Below are 18,256 nucleotides of genomic sequence, written 5' to 3' on the forward strand. Positions count from 1 at the left end.
ATTTCAGTTTTGGAAATATTACCGATGTGAAAGAAGCAGCAAAAGCTATTTCTGGTTATATCGCGCGTGTTATGTCATTGATACAACATAAGGAGTTGGAAATTAAAAGTGTTGCTGGCATCGAGGGAGAGGCTTTTATTGATTTCCTTGTAAAGGTGCCGTATGGATTACTGTACTGTGATTGAACTGATTTAGCAGCTTTGAGTAGACGTGAGATAGAGTATTGTGTTTTCAACATTATATTGATTTGATTTGTACGAGTGAATTTATTACTATCTTCGAATGAATCTCGGTTTATAAGTTTAGATTCTTTCAATACTACAGCTAAAGTTAAATAGATTCTATGCTTGTATATTATAACATACTGATATGCAAAGCGGAATTAAAATGTTGGGTATTTAATTGATAATAGCAATTTAATATTCATATAAGCGTATATACGTTTACTAACAGTGAACTCATAATTTTATAAATACATATATATATATTTGCTATTTGATAGCTTGCTGAATCATCTGATGCTGGTATAATGGAATCATATCAAGAGTTATCGGAATTTCTAAATGAGATTAGCTGGCCAGTTGCTAATAGTGGACTTTTGAGGTACTCAGAGATGATACATAATGTACTTGATAGTTACCGTTTTTGTGTCTAGGAAATGGTTAGAGGGTACTACCAACGTATTTTTTTTTCATAGAAGGAGTAGCATTATTACGATGAAAATTTTATTGCTCTTATTTGTGTTACTGTAGAGTATATAATATTATACTCTCCTTTATATTTATATCCAAAGCTATATAAAATTATTTTCAATAGGTGTCAATTACCGAACGGGAAGGTATCATGGCTTTGCCGAGAGCATTTACAGAGTACAGGAGCGACGGTCATGGATGATTCTAGTGCCTATATTATTGCAGATCCAGGTCTTGGCTCATTGCCTTTGGAAATTCATGAATCGTCCGAAATTGAAACACGAAGGGATAGCAACGATGATAAGCGAGTGTATGAAGAAGATGATGATATCAGTAGCGTCGATAAACAAGAGAACGAAGAAGGTTCTCACTCTGTCGATGAGGCGGTTAACGATTCAGCGAAAGAAATAACCACAGTTAGTCCTTTTGAAAATAGTAATGAAAAGAGAGATAGTGAACCTTTAGTGACCCAGGAAGAATATATCAAGGGGCAGCAAAATGAAGTAGAAAAATCAACTGTGGCGAAAGAAGATGATGATGTATCACCGGCAATGGATACTGCATTCGGTGATGATAATCAACCATCACAAGAGAATATGAGAAATCGCGAGGATGCATCACCACAGACTGAGAAAGATGAAATTGATAATTCATCGCCAGTAGAGGAGAAAGGCGAAAATGATCATTCATCGCCAATAGAGAAGAAAGATAAAATTGATAATTCGTCGCCAGTAGAGAAGAAAGATGGAAGTGATGATTCTATCTCAACCGGCAAGAAAAAATCGCTACCTGAAAACTTACCCGAAGAATTAATTCAATCTACGGGAAAGCTCAGCCTCAATGATGCGCCCACAACTCCTAGTCCACCATTGAATCCTCCTGCTCCGTCTAATCCGACTAGAACAAGAAACGTTTCTAGGACTTGTATATTACTGTAATTTTTTTCTCTTTATCCGAATATGCAAAATAGTTTTTATTCATTAGAGTTATCATCACTCCCGTTTATTTCGTCTCCATATAGCCTACAGCTTCGACTAGCTTTTATCTTTTACTGATTTGATCAAATTTAATAGTTGTAATTAAAGCAAAATTTATAATTTTCTTATATAGGGTAAGCTCTATAATAGTGTGTTGTATTTGATCATGCAAAATTTCCATATTGTAGTTTTGTAGTATATAACATACACGTAGTACCGTATAACTGTGTAGAGTATAGTATATCTCATCTATTTTACCTAGCTATCAAGTCCTGTATGTTGTGCAATTCTACGCGTACGTATCTAATAGGAAGTATTTTACATCTCATTTTTGCTTATACTTGTATGCAAGTTTACATCTGTGAATAAATCAATTAATGCAATCGTCCATCTAAATATACAGAGTATCCTAAACATGTCTAGGCTATTGTAACTGTAACATGTTGATCATGGCAGTGCAATAGAGCGAAGGCTACCCAAAACTCTTTGCTAATAACGAACGCATACGCTATTGGTGAATTCTCTTCTCTGGTGATTTAATCTATTGGATAAAATTGAGCGGCTAATGCATGAATTAATCGTTTAGTATATCTTATAATTTTCTGCATGGGTCTGTGTGAATGCTACCTAGTGCTCTTCACCACTTTGCATTCTAGTCTACGATGTCGATGATATACTGTATTTAGAGGTAGAAAAAGATGACAAAAGTTATTCACTGTCAGTATCAGTTTGGCTTTAGGCATGGGCTACTAAGAGAAAATGTGGTTTCCTTTTAGTAGTTTATACTTTGGCTTATAGTGTATATTAGTCTCTTTTTACTGTTATCTTTGTATTCTAAACTATTTGGTTGTAATCCATTCGTAAAGAATCAACATACGTAGAGGTAAGATTTTCTTGGGTATTTTCTTTTACCTCTACCGTGACCTAATATGATTACCTACTATGATTACTTTATTAGGAATAGTTCAGGCACTACTAGGTGGACAATTTGACGCGTCTGATGACTTGTATAATCCTTAGATTGTGAAACTCTGGCTGTATACCTTATTATACATTTTAGCCAATATACTCGTATACTATTTGATTTATTGTGATCAATTTATGATTGCGAAATACTGATGGTCAAATGTGTAGAACAGCAGAAAGAAAGGGTAGTGGCAGTGACCATTGCATTCGTTCCAGAAATCTTCCATTGCGGTTAGGTACTCTATCCTACTCTGCAGTGTAACTCTTACCATAGATCCTACAGTAGTGTACATTTAGTACTATTATAAACGATCAATTTATGATTGCCAAATGCTGATGGTCACAGCCAAATGTGTAGAATAGCAGAAAGAAATTCCATTGGTTACAGAAATCTTCCATTGCGCTTTGCAGTGGAACTCTTACCAGAGTTCCTTCACCAGTATCCTCTCAGTAAAGTATGAGATGGGCACGGACTTTTTGTACAGACGGATGCGTTCTTATTGCATCCTATTATACAGTACAGTACTGTACAGTACACTAGACGTACAGTACTGTTCACTACCATAAGTAGTACTGTACAGTGTACAGTACTGAAGACGGTTAGAAGAGACCTGGACTGATCGCTCCTTGGACGGACAGACCTTTTGGGCCTCATCTCATCGAAATAGAGTGTGCCAAATACTTCGTTATGGCACTCCTTTAGCATGCTAACAGTCGATTTTGAATCGACTGATATTTTCTCAATGAAGCAATACTACATTGAATCTTATTGCCTGTTACAAATTCTGCTTGAAAAAAGAGTTTTTTAAGATCACAGATGCTATTTAAATTGGTACCAGCAATTTACAAATAGGCATGGAAGATGTATAATTGTATATTAAATAGTCATTTTTTCGACATTTACGCCTCATTATTGAAGTCTGAAAAATCCGTCCGTCTGAGGGAGTGATCAGTCCCAGTCTTTTTCTAGTAGTCCATGAGTACGTACTGTACAGTGTACAGTACTGTACACTAAATTGTACTGTACAGTATACACACAGTATATTGTACTGTATACACTGTACTGTACACTGTACGGGAAAGCGTAAAAGCTACAATACATTGGCATGACACGTTAACAACGTCCGGGCTACCATGCGTCTGTATGTGACGCATTTCGCATTACGCCGACACAGCAAGACGTACTCTGTGTACAGTAGCGTGTAGTCTAGTAGTCTGTAGACGCGTACTGGTCGTCTATTATGCACTCATACTGTACTAGTGTAGTACGCCATCGCTGTTCCCTTCGAGTTCAGTAAGAACGCCGTAGTGCTACAGCTGAAAAGGAATCGACGATAGCCCGTGGCCATCGACATTTTACTCTACTCTAATAGTTATTATTATAATTGAATTTGTGCCATGGATAAATTGAAAGTAAGTTCATTTGCAGTATCCAGTTCTTATATCATGGCAAGAGATTCAACTTGTACCATTGCTTTGCCTTCTTTAGATTGGTTACATGGCATTAGGGTTGATTTATTTCTTCACCCTTAATGTCCAATTTTCTGATGGATTTTACCTACCTGGTGTTGCACCACATGAATATCAAGATCGAGACAAAGTAATCATTAAGGTTAGTATCAATTTTCAATCGCGATCCGTTTGTTCATTTCATCACCACGGAATTCCACCCACTGTCAATAGGTCAAGAGTAATCGCGTCTATTTTGTATCCATTTTTCGAGCAATAATGCACCATGACCGATTACCTAGTTGTATAGCCTTGACGATCAAGTTGCAATCATCAAGTCTACTTTTGTAGAGTACAGTAGTCGGTGGAATTTTCTTGAATTCAATTTTCATGCAACCGTTCATAGATGCTGATTTAACCAGTCAGTACATTGGCCTTATCCCTTGCAAATGGATGATAAAATTGCAAATTAGTCTAATAAGAATTGTGTCGTTTGCTTGTCGTAGTGCTATTGTTCTTCATGATCGTCGTGCACATGACGATTTGATCCGATAAAACTCGATAGGAGTTTACCGGCAGTGATGTTTCTATACTCCAAGTTAGATCTTGATTGAAATAGACACTAGTATTCAAGTATTACTTCTCTCTCAGGGACTTTGAAAAATGTAATTTAAGACAGAATACAGCCCCTGGTAATGGTATCGTTAAAGGATAAACCCACCGAATAGATGACAATAGTCATTGAGATAAATTTTAAGTTGCCTTTTCGTCTGACGGTAAATAGATCAGTAATCAATTGTCAATTCTTCATTTGCTTCTTTATAGGCTGTCAAAATGACCAGTATTAAGACCGCTCACTTGCCTTATGATTACTACTATTTACCATTTTGTCCTCCTGAAGGAAAAAAGGAATATAAACCTGAAAATCTTGGTAAGTTTCAATGATGTGTATCTCTATATAGTTGGTTGACATGCTTGCATCAATTGCTCGTAATCATGTTGCATCCATACGCAATACTTGTACAATGATGATAGTGCCATCAATAAAATAATGCCATAGTACAACTACGCTACCACCACAACATAGCGTTCAATTAAATTAAGCAACACCTTAGACATGTAAACACTCTGTAACTCCAGCCAGTAATACTTTAATGACTTGTAATTGATTATGAGCCAGTAAATTATGATCGAATTCATGCCATAACTAACTTTGTGAACATTTTATCTGCAAAAATTATTTTTCATTTTTCTTCCCATTTCATGTTTATTCATTCTTTCCAATTCAATATTTTATTTGTAAACATATTTCCACTGTCTCATTATCAAATTAAAAATATGAGTCAGTAATATACAGTACAGTAGATAGTTCAGTAGCGCATCGATGATTATGTAGAACACTTGCCTATTACTTGCTTTTGTATTGAATCATCATTTCTCTATAACTAGCTCATTTTTATATCAGAGTAATATAAACTCGTGTAGATGATTTTAATTTTAACTCAGTCCTTTCTACTATACAGGTGAGGTATTACGAGGTGACCGAATTGTCAATACCGCTTACAAAGTTAGTACACTCTGATAAAGAATGACCTACTGATATCAATGAATAATTGACTTTAAGCGTTATGCTGTCTACGATATTGAGATAGTTCGTCTATTGAAAGTTGATATTCGCTATTCAATTCATTACTATCCATCATTAAACTATAGTTGAATATGAATAAAGACAAACCATGTGAAATTTTATGCGGATCAGCGGACAAGCCTATAACGATCAGTAAAGATGATGGCAAAAAATTTATTAAATTAATTAAACAATCTTACAGTGTACACATGTAAGTATTACTCTAAGTTAATGATCAATGTGGCTAAGCTAAAATAACTTACAAGCTACTGTTAACCTATTTGTATTGATATCATTCCCTTTTATAGGATTGTAGATAATCTACCAGTAGCTACCAAATTGGTCACTCAAGACAATAGAGTAAGTCAACGGATGGATAGAGGCCTTAATACCGTCTATTGCAGGCGTTAAGTTAATATTTCAACAATATTTTAACAAATGGTAATTATTGTAATGTATAAATGCCAATTGTTAATGCTTTGTGTTATAATATGTGTGACTTATAAAGATTCAATATGAACATGGTTTCAAACTTGGTGTGATGTCCAACAATGTGGTAAGTTAATGCCTCGTGACGATGATCTTAGAGCCTTGCTAAGTCACGTATTGAAAAGCCATAAATAGATTCGAAAATGTATTCTTTATCTATTCCATCGTAATGACTTCAGTGTAGAATAAAGATTATTTTATTACCGATAAATGTTACAAACTAATTTGCTATCATTGCCATCAATTTTGAGAGGATCATTATAATTAAATGAGGACGTAACGAATACCTTGTCTATACATTATAGGCGTATCTATACAATCATATACAATTTAACATCAAAGTCCATCAAAATAAGGAGAAGTAAGAATGTTAATGTCATTTGAAGCATTATTTACCCTTATAGCCATCGCCTTAATTTTTCTATTTAAAAACATAATCCGTGTATTGTTTACTCCTTTTATGAATGTATACTAAGCGTAACAATTTTTTTGATAATTAGAAAAACTTTCCGTATAGTAGGATTTGAAGCTGCACCTCGCAGGTAAGGCAGCACTTAAATAGTTAACTCGAATGAAGTATTGTTAACTGAGAACTTTTCGATTTATGCCACAACTAGTTATGCGTTAGATCAAATTAAGAGTGGAAAGGGTTGCAAATTACCGCAAAAGGGAACTTCTGTTCCTGGTCAAGCCGTAAAAGCTGGTATGTTTTTATAGGTCACTGATGCACATGTTAATTTCACTACACTTCGACATACTATAGAATCGCGATAATTAATTTACAGGCATTCATTCATTCTTCATAACTTTCAATTTTAAATTATATCCTAACGAACACTTGTTTCTTAACATAAATCTAGACGGTACAACCAAGTTAATGTACACATACTCAGTAACATGGGAGGAGGTAGTTAATGTATTAATTAATTTATGAAATTATTTGTATTCTTAGAGTATTCTGCTATAATTCAATTATCTTTCACTATCCTATATTCTCTAACAGGAAGAATCCATTGAATGGGCGTCTCGTTGGGATACGTATCTGCGTATGTCGGATGTACAGGTATGTACAGTATATACATGCTGAAGTAGTTTAATTGTTCTTAGTATTTTACTACAATAATTAATATACTAATTTACTGTGTTTCTTTTTTTATAAATATTACTACGTTTAGATACATTGGTTTTCCATAGTCAATTCTTTGGTTATTGTATTAGTTTTGTCTGGTATGTACCCGTATTTACCAATCATTTGATGTATGCGTTCGATATTCATTACTTCCGTTATTTCTTATCAGGTGCACTGGCTATGATCCTTATTCGAACACTTCGCCGAGATATTGCCAACTATAATAAAGATGATGTGGTAATATATTACACGTACGATCAATTAATATGCAGACATCCATATAAATCTACCATTCCGGATTAATTATAATATTATAGGAAGAGACGATGGAAGAAACTGGTTGGAAACTTGTTCATGGTGATGTCTTTCGTCCCCCACCTCATCCAAGACTATTAGCATCCTGCGTTGGAGCTGGAGTACAAATCTTCTACATGTTTTTGGTTACTATCAGTAAGTGAACAATTTAAAATCGTACCTCTTGTTATTTGAAGATGTAACTTGATTCTGTTTTGTAGTATTTGCTATGTTTGGTATGCTTTCTCCAGCTCGTCGTGGTGCACTAATGAATGCCGGGATTGTTATGTTTGTCTTAATGGGGTAATTGATAAGTAACGCCAAACATTCAAATGTTAAATTTTATGCTCAGTTTGTACATATCTAACTATGTATACTGTCAAATGTTGATATCGAACAATCTAACATAATTTTTATATTGAATATACAGTACGATAGCCGGATACAGCTCAGGTAGATTGTTTAAAACAATAAAAGGCCAAGAATGGAAGAAATCAGCATTCCTGGTAGGTTCTTCATTATTTGATATTACGAAGAAACAAATGTCTTGATATATAATTATTTCAACTTCTTTATCTCCTTCGTAAGACTGCTACCTTATATCCAGGTATTATATTTGGCACCTGCTTCATTCTAAATTTTTTCTTATGGGGACAACAATCAACTGGAGCTGTTAGTATATGCAGATATACTTAGGATCGTAGTGTTTAATGCATCAATTTCTATAATTTGCATTGCCCAATGTTGAATGTATTATTCATTGATTCAATTTGTACTTTTAATATTAATTTTAGGTGCCATTTACCACTATGTTAGCGCTTTTATTACTTTGGTTTGGCATCTCTACTCCCCTAGTTTACTTAGGTAGCTATTTTGGTTATCGTAAGCAGGTAAGATAGATACACGTAAACAATAATTTCTTTCTATCATGATGTCATGCCATATTCAGCTTTGAATCCTTTATCTTTTTGGTTTAACATCTTTTAATAGCCTTACGAACATCCTGTACGCACAAACCAAATTCCAAGACAGGTTCCTGAACAAGTTTGGTACATGCATCCGATCATCTGGTATATCAGCATTTTTTAAATTTCCAAGCAAATTAATTGCGTAGATTTAATTTCGAAATCTTTTATTTTGTTTAATCCTTTCAGCACGTTAATAGCAGGTGTTCTGCCTTTTGGTGCCTTCTTCATCGAGCTCTTCTTTATTCTTACTGTAAGAACCTATTCTAAATAATTATTTTTGGCACCTTTTTTACTCATAACGATCCAATTGTCTTTAATTTTACAGGCAATTTGGGAAAACCAATTTTATTATCTATTCGGCTTCCTTTTTCTCGTTTTCCTGATATTGGTGGTTTCTTGTTCAGAAATTACTATTGCATTAACTTATTTTCAGCTTTGTGCAGAGGTAGAGTGTTCTATTGGTAGTTACGTTCGATGGCTTACCACTTGTTTAAAATTGCGTTAATTTGTAAATTCCTATTGTAGAATTATCACTGGTGGTGGAGAAGTTTTTTTATGTCCGGCGGTTGTTCGATATACGTTTTTGCATATTGCATATTTTACTATGTGGCCAAGGTTTGTTATTAACATATGACTATGTGCAAAGCTAAGAATTATCTATCACATCTATTCTCTAAAGTAATTAAATGAAATATCTATTTTCTTAATCTTAGCTGGATATCATCGATTTTGTCCCCACTTTGCTGTACTTTGGATACACAATGCTAATGATTCTTACATTTTATCTGTTAACTGGCACAATTGGATTTTTTTCAACTTATTGGTTCATCAGGCGCATATATGGTGCAGTAAAAATCGATTAGCAAATTCTATCTTTCTTTAGGTAACTTTCTATTTACAATATTATAGTACGTATGTACAGTATAGCAATTTACTAACTTGCAACAAACACGAAGATAATTATCCTAATTAGCACTTTAAGCCATTATTCATACTGGTTGTACAACTAGATAAAGTTGTTTATCAGGAGGTACAAATTATCAACTTGTAACTATAAATTTGAAACTTTGTACCTATTTACGTATTTGGCAATGCATGTCTGTAATGTTATGACAACAAACAACATATTTGATGTTTTAAAAAAATGTTTAGTTGACGTCATATAGCATTAGATGTGATTGTCGTAAAATGTTGTATTGGTCCTTAAATAAATTCAAAACAAGTTCTTAATGGGGACGCGAGTAACGTTTAGCTCTGCATTATTTGATGGCATAACTCGTGCTTCAATCACTTGCTGTAAGTATAGATCAGGTATGGGGCTATAAAGGTTTACTTTTATTTGAGGTGTGTAGATGATGAACAAGTTGTTCATTTTTAACAATACCGTAATATCAGACTGAAAATATACACTCGTATAAGTTAATTAAGACAAAACAGCCCTGTCCAATTGTGAGGAAAATCATTTCAAAATTTCATAGTATACGTGTATATATTATATATACATTGCCATAATACTGTAAGCAAATATCAACAATAATTTGTAATATACTACCTTTTAGAGATAGAAGATTTCCAGCAATGTGCATTACGAAAAGAATGCAATTAAAACAGGTCTTTTGATAAACGAATGGTCGTAAATCTGTAATGGATGTATAGTAAAATACTTTGCGTACATAGAATAAACACATGTTCCTTGCCAGAGTTATTATCATATTCAAATATTGCTTTTAACTGCATTTTAGTAGAATAATTAACAGTAACACTATCTTAGGCTTTTTGACATGTATGGACCATCTAATTCGTAGCCAAGTTTTCTATAATAATTTCTAGTGCCAACTCCAGATATAACAGACATTTTATTGGATCCGTGTTCCTCCAATGCTATCCGTTCTGCTTCCTCCATTAGTAGCATTCCAAAACCCTGTTAAATATTTGTTGTTGTTAGCGATTGCTTGACTATGTAGTAGTCTACATCATATTAAATAGTTTAATATTTGACTTACTTGGTGTTGAAATTTCGTTGGGTCCCGTGCACTGACAGGCACTACACTTCCATATCTGTTTTATGTGTAACTGTGTTAAGGAGATACAGTAGTGACTACTAAAATAGCTGTACAACTAAAAAAATATGTAGGTGAGGTTATCTGTAAAGATTAAATGGTAGTTCACTTGACATCTTTACAATAAGTTGATGGCCTCAAAAATTAAATTTCCGTAATTTATTGTAATACTGTTGATGAGGATACACATGTAGTTCTCTAACTATAGAACATCCCCCTTTCAGTTCACTCCTGAAGGTCTCTTCAGAGCATTTTCTTAACCTTAACAATCCTATAAGAATATTTTCATCAAGTTAAGAAGTTCTAACTAAAAGATCACATTTTTACAATAACAATATCGTATCATTTCAATTAGAATGGATATCTTGTTCGACATCTTCGTAAGATAAGAAAGTTTCCCAGCCTCCGTTGGCGTAGTAATCACGACGAATGAGTTCCACCTACCGAATTCAAGGCCATTATATCATTGTAAAATTTTAAGAAGTAGACGTTATAGATAATATCTGATTAGCTCATGCTAGCTATACCACCTTTCTTTAAAGTTATAATGGATGCGCTAACCTCATAAGGCTTGACTTTTTGATGTAATTCTTGAATTCCGACTTCCCTCGTACGTACATCGCGGCACTAAAGTAACAACACAAGGATAACATAATTTATGTTTAATTTGAAACGTTTCGATTAGCGTACCATATTTGAGAAAAAATAAAATCGCTAACCTCAGTACCAAGGTCTTTCATCCTAGCTAGTGCTAACTCTCTCAAGTTTCCGTGCTCGACACCAGAGCTTACTAATGGCATAGGAATATCCCTATTCAAACAAAAAAGCAATTAGTCTGAACTTTCGTACAATTGATAAGTCTCATACGAAATCCGTCATAAAATTTTAATATGCTATTTATAGTGTTACTCTATTGCAACCTTTGAACTCTGTACACTCGCGTCCAAGGCGGTACTAGAGCTAAGATTCTAGCCACAAGATCTATTAATACATCAGGGGGATAGCTTCTATATCTTCCAGTCTTCCATAGTTCATATAGTCCTGGATTTACGTGGCCAAATTTATAGGAGATTAGCTTATTAATTCAAAATATTACCAAAGAAAGGCTACCCGATACCTGTTCCTCTTATGACTAGTGTTGGATAAATCTTTAGCCCATCTGCTCGAAATGCAGGATTCTCGAAAAATTCCTAGACATGGCATTGTACAAAATATTATACATATGCTTTCATATATTGAATAAGTTATCATAGAAACAGATATTATCTAATGGTCAATCTACTAAATTATATGAAAGATACACCTGTTTTCATCGTGATATTGTAACAAGCTACTTGTATGCTAACTTACTCGAACTATGTGCTTATAGCACATTCAAAATATAGCTGTTCAGTATCTTAAAAAGTGATTATGAAATGTCATAAATCCAAGATTAATGATTCTATACAACTAAAATACTGTATAACCTGGATAAGAGTATCTCACGCCATTAACTGTTCAAGGTATACATAGTCATACAAATAACACCATTACTGATAAGATAAGAAATGATCATTTCTTATACTATACGCGTCTGTTCATCAGATTACCGTGAAACCTTGTATATCACGTTCTATATCGACATTCGGCAAATCTGGCATCATATGAGCAACAACCTAAATTAAATTTTTTCATAAAGTGTTATTAAAAGTAATAAAATATATAATTCCCGAATTAATTTACGTAAGGAAAAAGATAAAACCTTAAAACCAGCGTCTTTAGCTTGTTGAAAAGATTCACAGACTGCCCTGACGGTATGCCCTCTACGACAATGATGTATCACGGGTAACGTGTATTATTTAGCTTATAACTAATTTGACAAAAATGGTGATATGAAAGAAGACATGACGCAATTACCTATTTGTGTCCCTTGCCACGTCTTCATATACGCTTTGAACTCCAATTTCTAATCTGGTACATCCATAATTGAGCATAGAACTAACAAAGACAACCGAATTAAAATATTTAATGCGTATAATAAAAACGCCATCCTTTAATTATTTGTAAACTGTATGGCTTTACCTTAAGTGCTTCTTTAGGCAGTAATCAGGGCGGGTCTCGATAGTAATACCGATACATTTTGTTTTACTATGTTCCGAGTATCTGATAGTGAATCACTTCGTCAGTACTCGTACATATGCGGTATTAATAATGGACAAAGATAAAGTTTTTGGAATACGTAACTTTTGACTTACTTTACTGCTTCTTCTACATTATTACTTGTATGACCAGAAAGAGCGTCGTGTAAGTTGCGAATAAAGTAATCCCGATATTCTTCATCCAAAGCCATAAATGTTCCACCCATCACTATGAATTCAACCTTGTCAAATTTAACGAAAGTAATAAAAATTTAGTTTTACAATAATCGTATACTGAAAGAGATTATACGAGCCTAACAGATAACCTTATCGACATTGTGACCAAGCTGCCGTAACTTTATGAAGAGAAAAAGAAGTATTTCGTAAATTGATATTGCCATAATGAATCGATCACGTCATAAAATCATTTCGTATAACTTACTAGCGAAACTACAAATCTTTACCTGTTCTGTTCGATGTTTAACTTGCAAGTAAGGATTATACCGTGCTCTAATTGCTCTCATGGAAGTTGGCTATATGTAATATTAATTATAATACGAAATAAAAATGTTAAAATACTAACTAGAACTAATCACCTGTCTTAATAGTAATCATGTCACCTAAGATTTTGTATACCTCATAACCAGTATAAGACTGAGTTGAGTATTCAAAGTCAGAATCGGGTCCACCAGGGCAATAACTATAATAATATTATACAATATTCTGTCTTAAGATAAAAGTAGCGAATCTAAAAAAAATCATTGCTATAAAATTCTGCATAATACGAGATAACTGAATTAAAGTAGAATAGATAGTCGGTATAACTTACACACAAATGTTACCAGTCATTGAAATGTGAGGACAGCGATGAGGCTTGCACATTACAGCTACAACAGCTATCTGTAAAATGTAACAATTTAAAAACGAAGGATTCATAAATTGCCCACAAGTTAATAATACATAACTATAATCACACCATTAATAGTATCAAATCAAATATCTTACTCCAGATGCAGTTCGGACAGGCTTTGCTTTCAATTTCGGAACAAGAACCTTGACATTATTAGGAATGAATAAAGTTATCTGATGTGACTAAGTAACAGATATGGCCCGTACTCATTTACTTAACCTAAGTTTTGGTAAGAGCCGAAGTCAGTTTTGGCAATAGTGTAATATCAAATACACTACCTTTCTATAATTTCGTGGTACACCAGCTACGATATCTACCAAACGTGGTTGAGATGGTAGTCCATATTTACTTGAAGTTATACTTTTAATTCTAAAAGACAAGGTATATTATTAATTTTTTTATATTGATTTGCTACAACAGTAACTTGAATTCAATCGATCTTAACATTACGGCTTATAAGACTGTTGGATGCAGTAGTACACTTTTGTAATAAATCTGCTTACAGATACGAAATACGATGTCTTACTTATTGAGGTTAACATCTCGACCTTCGTCATGAGCTTGAATTAATTGTTTGATTATATCTTGTATTGTTAAGACCATCAACTCAGCTTTTGATGCAGCTGTGACTGTCGGAAATTAGCAAACATCCGTCAATATTCTTATCCAGCAACATGTAGGAAATCAAAGCGTATTATTTAGCTTTTCTAATTACAGTAGTATGTTTACGTTGTAGGAAGTGGTTGCTGCTGGATGTAATAGTTTCATTACGTTATGGAATTTTATATTCTCTCTACAGAGCATTGCTCAACTTTATATGCTCGATATGGCTATATATCGAGGTACTGTAGTACTAAGAATTGCCCGGCCATGTACTATTACCTATCTACAGTATGTCAACCATTAGCAAGTAACAATAGTATCATTTTCAGTCAGAACTGTTACAATAGCATTCAGTTTTACGTAGGTTGTACTTAAGTAAAAGGCAGTGTTTAATAAACGTCGAATTCTATCGATTGTACAATGTACAGTAGTGGTGCACAGGCAGGGATTCCATGCGTATCTTATGCATATTAAGAAATAAATCTATATACAGTACCATGGAATGGATGCATAGTCCATTGATCATGATGATGATCCCAGGACCGTGAATACTATATAAAATGATATAATTTAGTCTTGTCCACTCTATTAATTAATTCTACTATACAGCAGACCTCTGCATTACAGCATAGCTCTGGTACAGCAGTACCGAAATTGATGAACTTTATCACATAACTGTCCTGCTTATTCAAAGGGAACAACGAAAAGACATAGGGCAGGAGATTCATAAGTTGACTGATGCATATACTTATGAATTCTGGTCATAATCTAGCTTAATATTATGTCAAACAGGTTACCTTTCTTCTTATTCTTAGCCATAGCCGTAGAAATTTCGCTCCAGTTGGCAGCTCCTTGACGTACAAACGAGAAGGTTGGGTGTCAAAGGCCTCCACTGTGTACAGTACAGTATATCGATCCTATACCGGTAAGGTATCGATACCGTACGGCAATGGTACCGTACAATACACTGGAGTACTGTACTGTACTGTACACTGTACACTGTACAGAAGGGGTAGCTTCAGACAGACAGATGATGTAAAAAGCCGTCTTGCCGTTTCACACATTAATTAATTAATTAACTGTATGGGTTCTATTCGTTCCATGGGCACTGGACCAGGGATGTCATTGGACGTTGCATACAGGACTGTACTGTACATAGTGTACTGTACACTAATTTACAGGAGATGCTGGGAGCTAGGGACTACTAAAACTAAAGGGGAGAAGGACCTTGGAGTAGCTTGCAACTGGTAAAAATGCCAGCGTCGATGATACTGTTGATCATGCAAGATTTAACTACACCGTACATCTCCGTCTCTAACGATAGTAATTATTTATTCAAAACTGTCAGTGTACTGTACAAAGTGGGCTGTAAAAGTAGCGAGTATAGCCACTAAGTGGTATATAGTACAGTACGGTGTACGATTCCAGTCTTCCAGTCCATAATAAAATAAACAGCAAACTACATTGGACGGTACAGTACGATCAACTTCACGCTATTTCGGACAGTGCACGCAGGCGCAAATTGTCCTGAATCAAAGCCACGTTTTTCTGTACAGTTCTTTTCGTCCCACCGAATTGGAAGGTTGCATCTCTGCGTTAAGGTATCTTGTAAAAATTGATTTTAACCTCTCAAATAGACAGATCTATGCTGTAGGCGATCTTGAATAAGTTATAACACCATTAGAGTGCTTGATGTTGCTTTAGGCTTTTTTGAATGGATGTTATTTACCGTTATTCTGATGATATTCGACCATCTTCATTTCCAACTTTCTGTATTGATGGCGTTTCTCCGATCTACAAGCGTAGTGTTGTCAGAAGTTATTTGATTAGAATTGTCGATAGACACTTTATGCGTATTATTTTACTGAAGTAAAAGTATATCACAGGACTGTGTACTATTTCTAGGATAGATGCATTACTAAAAGAAAAATAGAGATGGTGCCCTTTGATTATGACTTTAAATATCAATGAAATAGGCTTAATCTTAGTGGAGGTTTCATAGCAACTACCAACCTGTACATGTAGTGTTGTACATAGGATTGTACAGTAAACTAAAGTACCCCGTTAACCATTAGTTTACATGGAAATCTTTACAGATAGATCTGTACGAGTATATTCCATTATTTTAGATACCGAATCTCACTACTTTTTTCTGTACTACCCTTCAAAAGATAACCTATCGATTGAACGACAATGCAAAACGAAGCCGGCGATTACGTTGATTTATACTTACCCCGTAAATGGTAAGCCTGAACTTATTCATGTAGAAAATACCCATATCATGAAGAATATATTGATAATCGGACTTCAATTAGTTTAATAGCGTATTAACACTTACAATCGAAACCGATAAGGCTATATTCGTATTCTGTAATAATACAGTATGTTCATCCGTTGACCTATTCGTAGTCTCTGTTTTGAAAATTGTAAAAACATTCTCTATGGTATAATCAAATACAGTACTATATAATATTCATCGTCGTCAGTATAAAATTGATTTTAAAATTATTAGTGGGATTGCAACACTGCTGTACGTACGAACCATGTTGGTATCATGTAATATCTAATTAATTCATATTGGCATTCTATGTGCTTGACAGTTCCGTCACCAACCGTATTATTCCTGCGAATGATCATGCTGCCGTACAGATTAACATAGCAGAGGTATAGACATTTCTTTCTCATGTGCAGTTTTATGCTGCAAATAGTTTACATTTTTACTTGAGCACAATTCAGTTATATTTGAATCAAAATAGGCCAATAATTTATATTTGATGTATCTTTGGTATTACTTAGGTTGATGAAGAAACTGGCATAATCAGAAATGGTAAATTTAAAACTTACGCTGTATGTGGCAGTACACGAGCTATGGTAAGGGTTGTACTAAATCTTTTACTACATTTATTTTCGCTTGTTTGCTTAAATGAAATTAATATCGATAGTGACGCTTGTCATATTACAGCTTTATCTTGTTATACGAGAGTTTAAATTGCCTAAAATTTACGTGTAATATTTTTAATGATATAGGGAGAAGCTGATGATGCTCTGACGAGATTGTGTAGAGAAGATGGAATTGCCAAAAGGTTAATACGTAGTGTATAGTATATATTATCGATGATTCTGATAGTGTTGGTTTCGTACTTTATTTATCATGCATCTTTGGATAACATCGACTCTTATTTTTTCAGGGATATTTGAATTTGACGATTATGTGTAAAGAAACAAAAATTAATTGAAAATAAATTTAATTCAACCGACTACATTTGTATGCGTACAATTTGCTTTTCTTGTAATATATATATATCTTAGTTTAATTGTACACTTTCGGTTAATCACGGAGTATCAATTAGTATAGACAATACAAATCAAGGATATTGAAAATCGTTGAAAGTTTGAACTTTCCACTTTAGTAATCAATGTGGTACGAAATATAGCAGCAGTACTGCACAATCGTGGATTGTCATAAGACTGCAATATAGGTGTACCGCAAGGTTCTTTCTTAAAATTACAGTGTTTATACGTAGAATGGCTAAAGTAAATTTCCTTTCTGGCATGTAATAATTTTAACTTTTATCCTTCTAAATTCTAATCAGAACATTTATCAATCACAATAGCTATGAATTAGTTGAAAGATTTACATTAAATGGTTAGTTACCAAGTTGAGTTCACTTTTTTACTGAAACAACTACGATAACGACTACGACCACGACCACAACTAAAAGAATACCGATTATACAACACATTTTGGTCCTTGCTTTTTTCTATAATTTAAACAAAAGTACGCATATTAGAGAAGCACCCATATTATGCTATGATTATAGTTATCAATTTAGTATCACTAGCTCCCTACCTGATATTGGCTCGCTTTGCGTAGTTGTACGTTAGCGCCGACGACGTTGTTGGACGCTCTATCTACATTGGCTTCAATAGAGTCTAAAAGTATTGATATATCGCGATATAAGTTAATTAATAGTC

At 34.1% G+C, this 18,256-nt stretch overlaps 2 protein-coding genes across 2 annotated transcripts; one reads left to right on the forward strand and one right to left on the reverse strand.

The window, feature by feature from the left end:
* Positions 1-4,133: 4,133 nt before the first annotated feature.
* On the forward strand, positions 4,134-9,454 carry TRIADDRAFT_27647 (uncharacterized protein; the record flags this gene model as incomplete). Its single annotated transcript, XM_002114091.1, has 23 exons — positions 4,134-4,247; positions 4,910-5,015; positions 5,608-5,651; positions 5,798-5,922; positions 6,020-6,071; positions 6,220-6,267; positions 6,506-6,561; positions 6,701-6,742; positions 6,818-6,903; positions 7,061-7,107; positions 7,204-7,263; positions 7,376-7,427; positions 7,499-7,566; positions 7,647-7,779; positions 7,845-7,926; positions 8,054-8,129; positions 8,212-8,295; positions 8,418-8,513; positions 8,614-8,693; positions 8,778-8,841; positions 8,917-9,036; positions 9,117-9,206; positions 9,305-9,454. The coding sequence occupies 23 exons, from the start codon at positions 4,134-4,136 to the stop codon at positions 9,452-9,454; spliced, it is 1,875 nt and encodes a 624-aa protein (XP_002114127.1).
* Positions 9,455-10,353: 899 nt separating this feature from the next.
* On the reverse strand, positions 10,354-14,281 carry TRIADDRAFT_50528 (uncharacterized protein; the record flags this gene model as incomplete). Its single annotated transcript, XM_002114408.1, has 21 exons — positions 10,354-10,512; positions 10,595-10,649; positions 10,708-10,709; positions 10,840-10,890; positions 11,026-11,091; positions 11,213-11,278; positions 11,371-11,461; positions 11,572-11,692; positions 11,769-11,841; positions 12,241-12,306; positions 12,393-12,453; positions 12,548-12,628; positions 12,713-12,793; positions 12,886-13,010; positions 13,095-13,124; positions 13,233-13,301; positions 13,405-13,468; positions 13,598-13,668; positions 13,774-13,821; positions 13,957-14,047; positions 14,205-14,281. 21 exons carry the CDS (start codon positions 14,279-14,281, stop codon positions 10,354-10,356), a joined length of 1,548 nt encoding a protein of 515 aa, XP_002114444.1.
* Positions 14,282-18,256: the final 3,975 nt, after the last annotated feature.

Source organism: Trichoplax adhaerens, genomic scaffold, assembly GCF_000150275.1.
Source record: "Trichoplax adhaerens TRIADscaffold_7 genomic scaffold, whole genome shotgun sequence".
Taxonomy (NCBI): domain Eukaryota; kingdom Metazoa; phylum Placozoa; class Uniplacotomia; order Trichoplacea; family Trichoplacidae; genus Trichoplax; species Trichoplax adhaerens.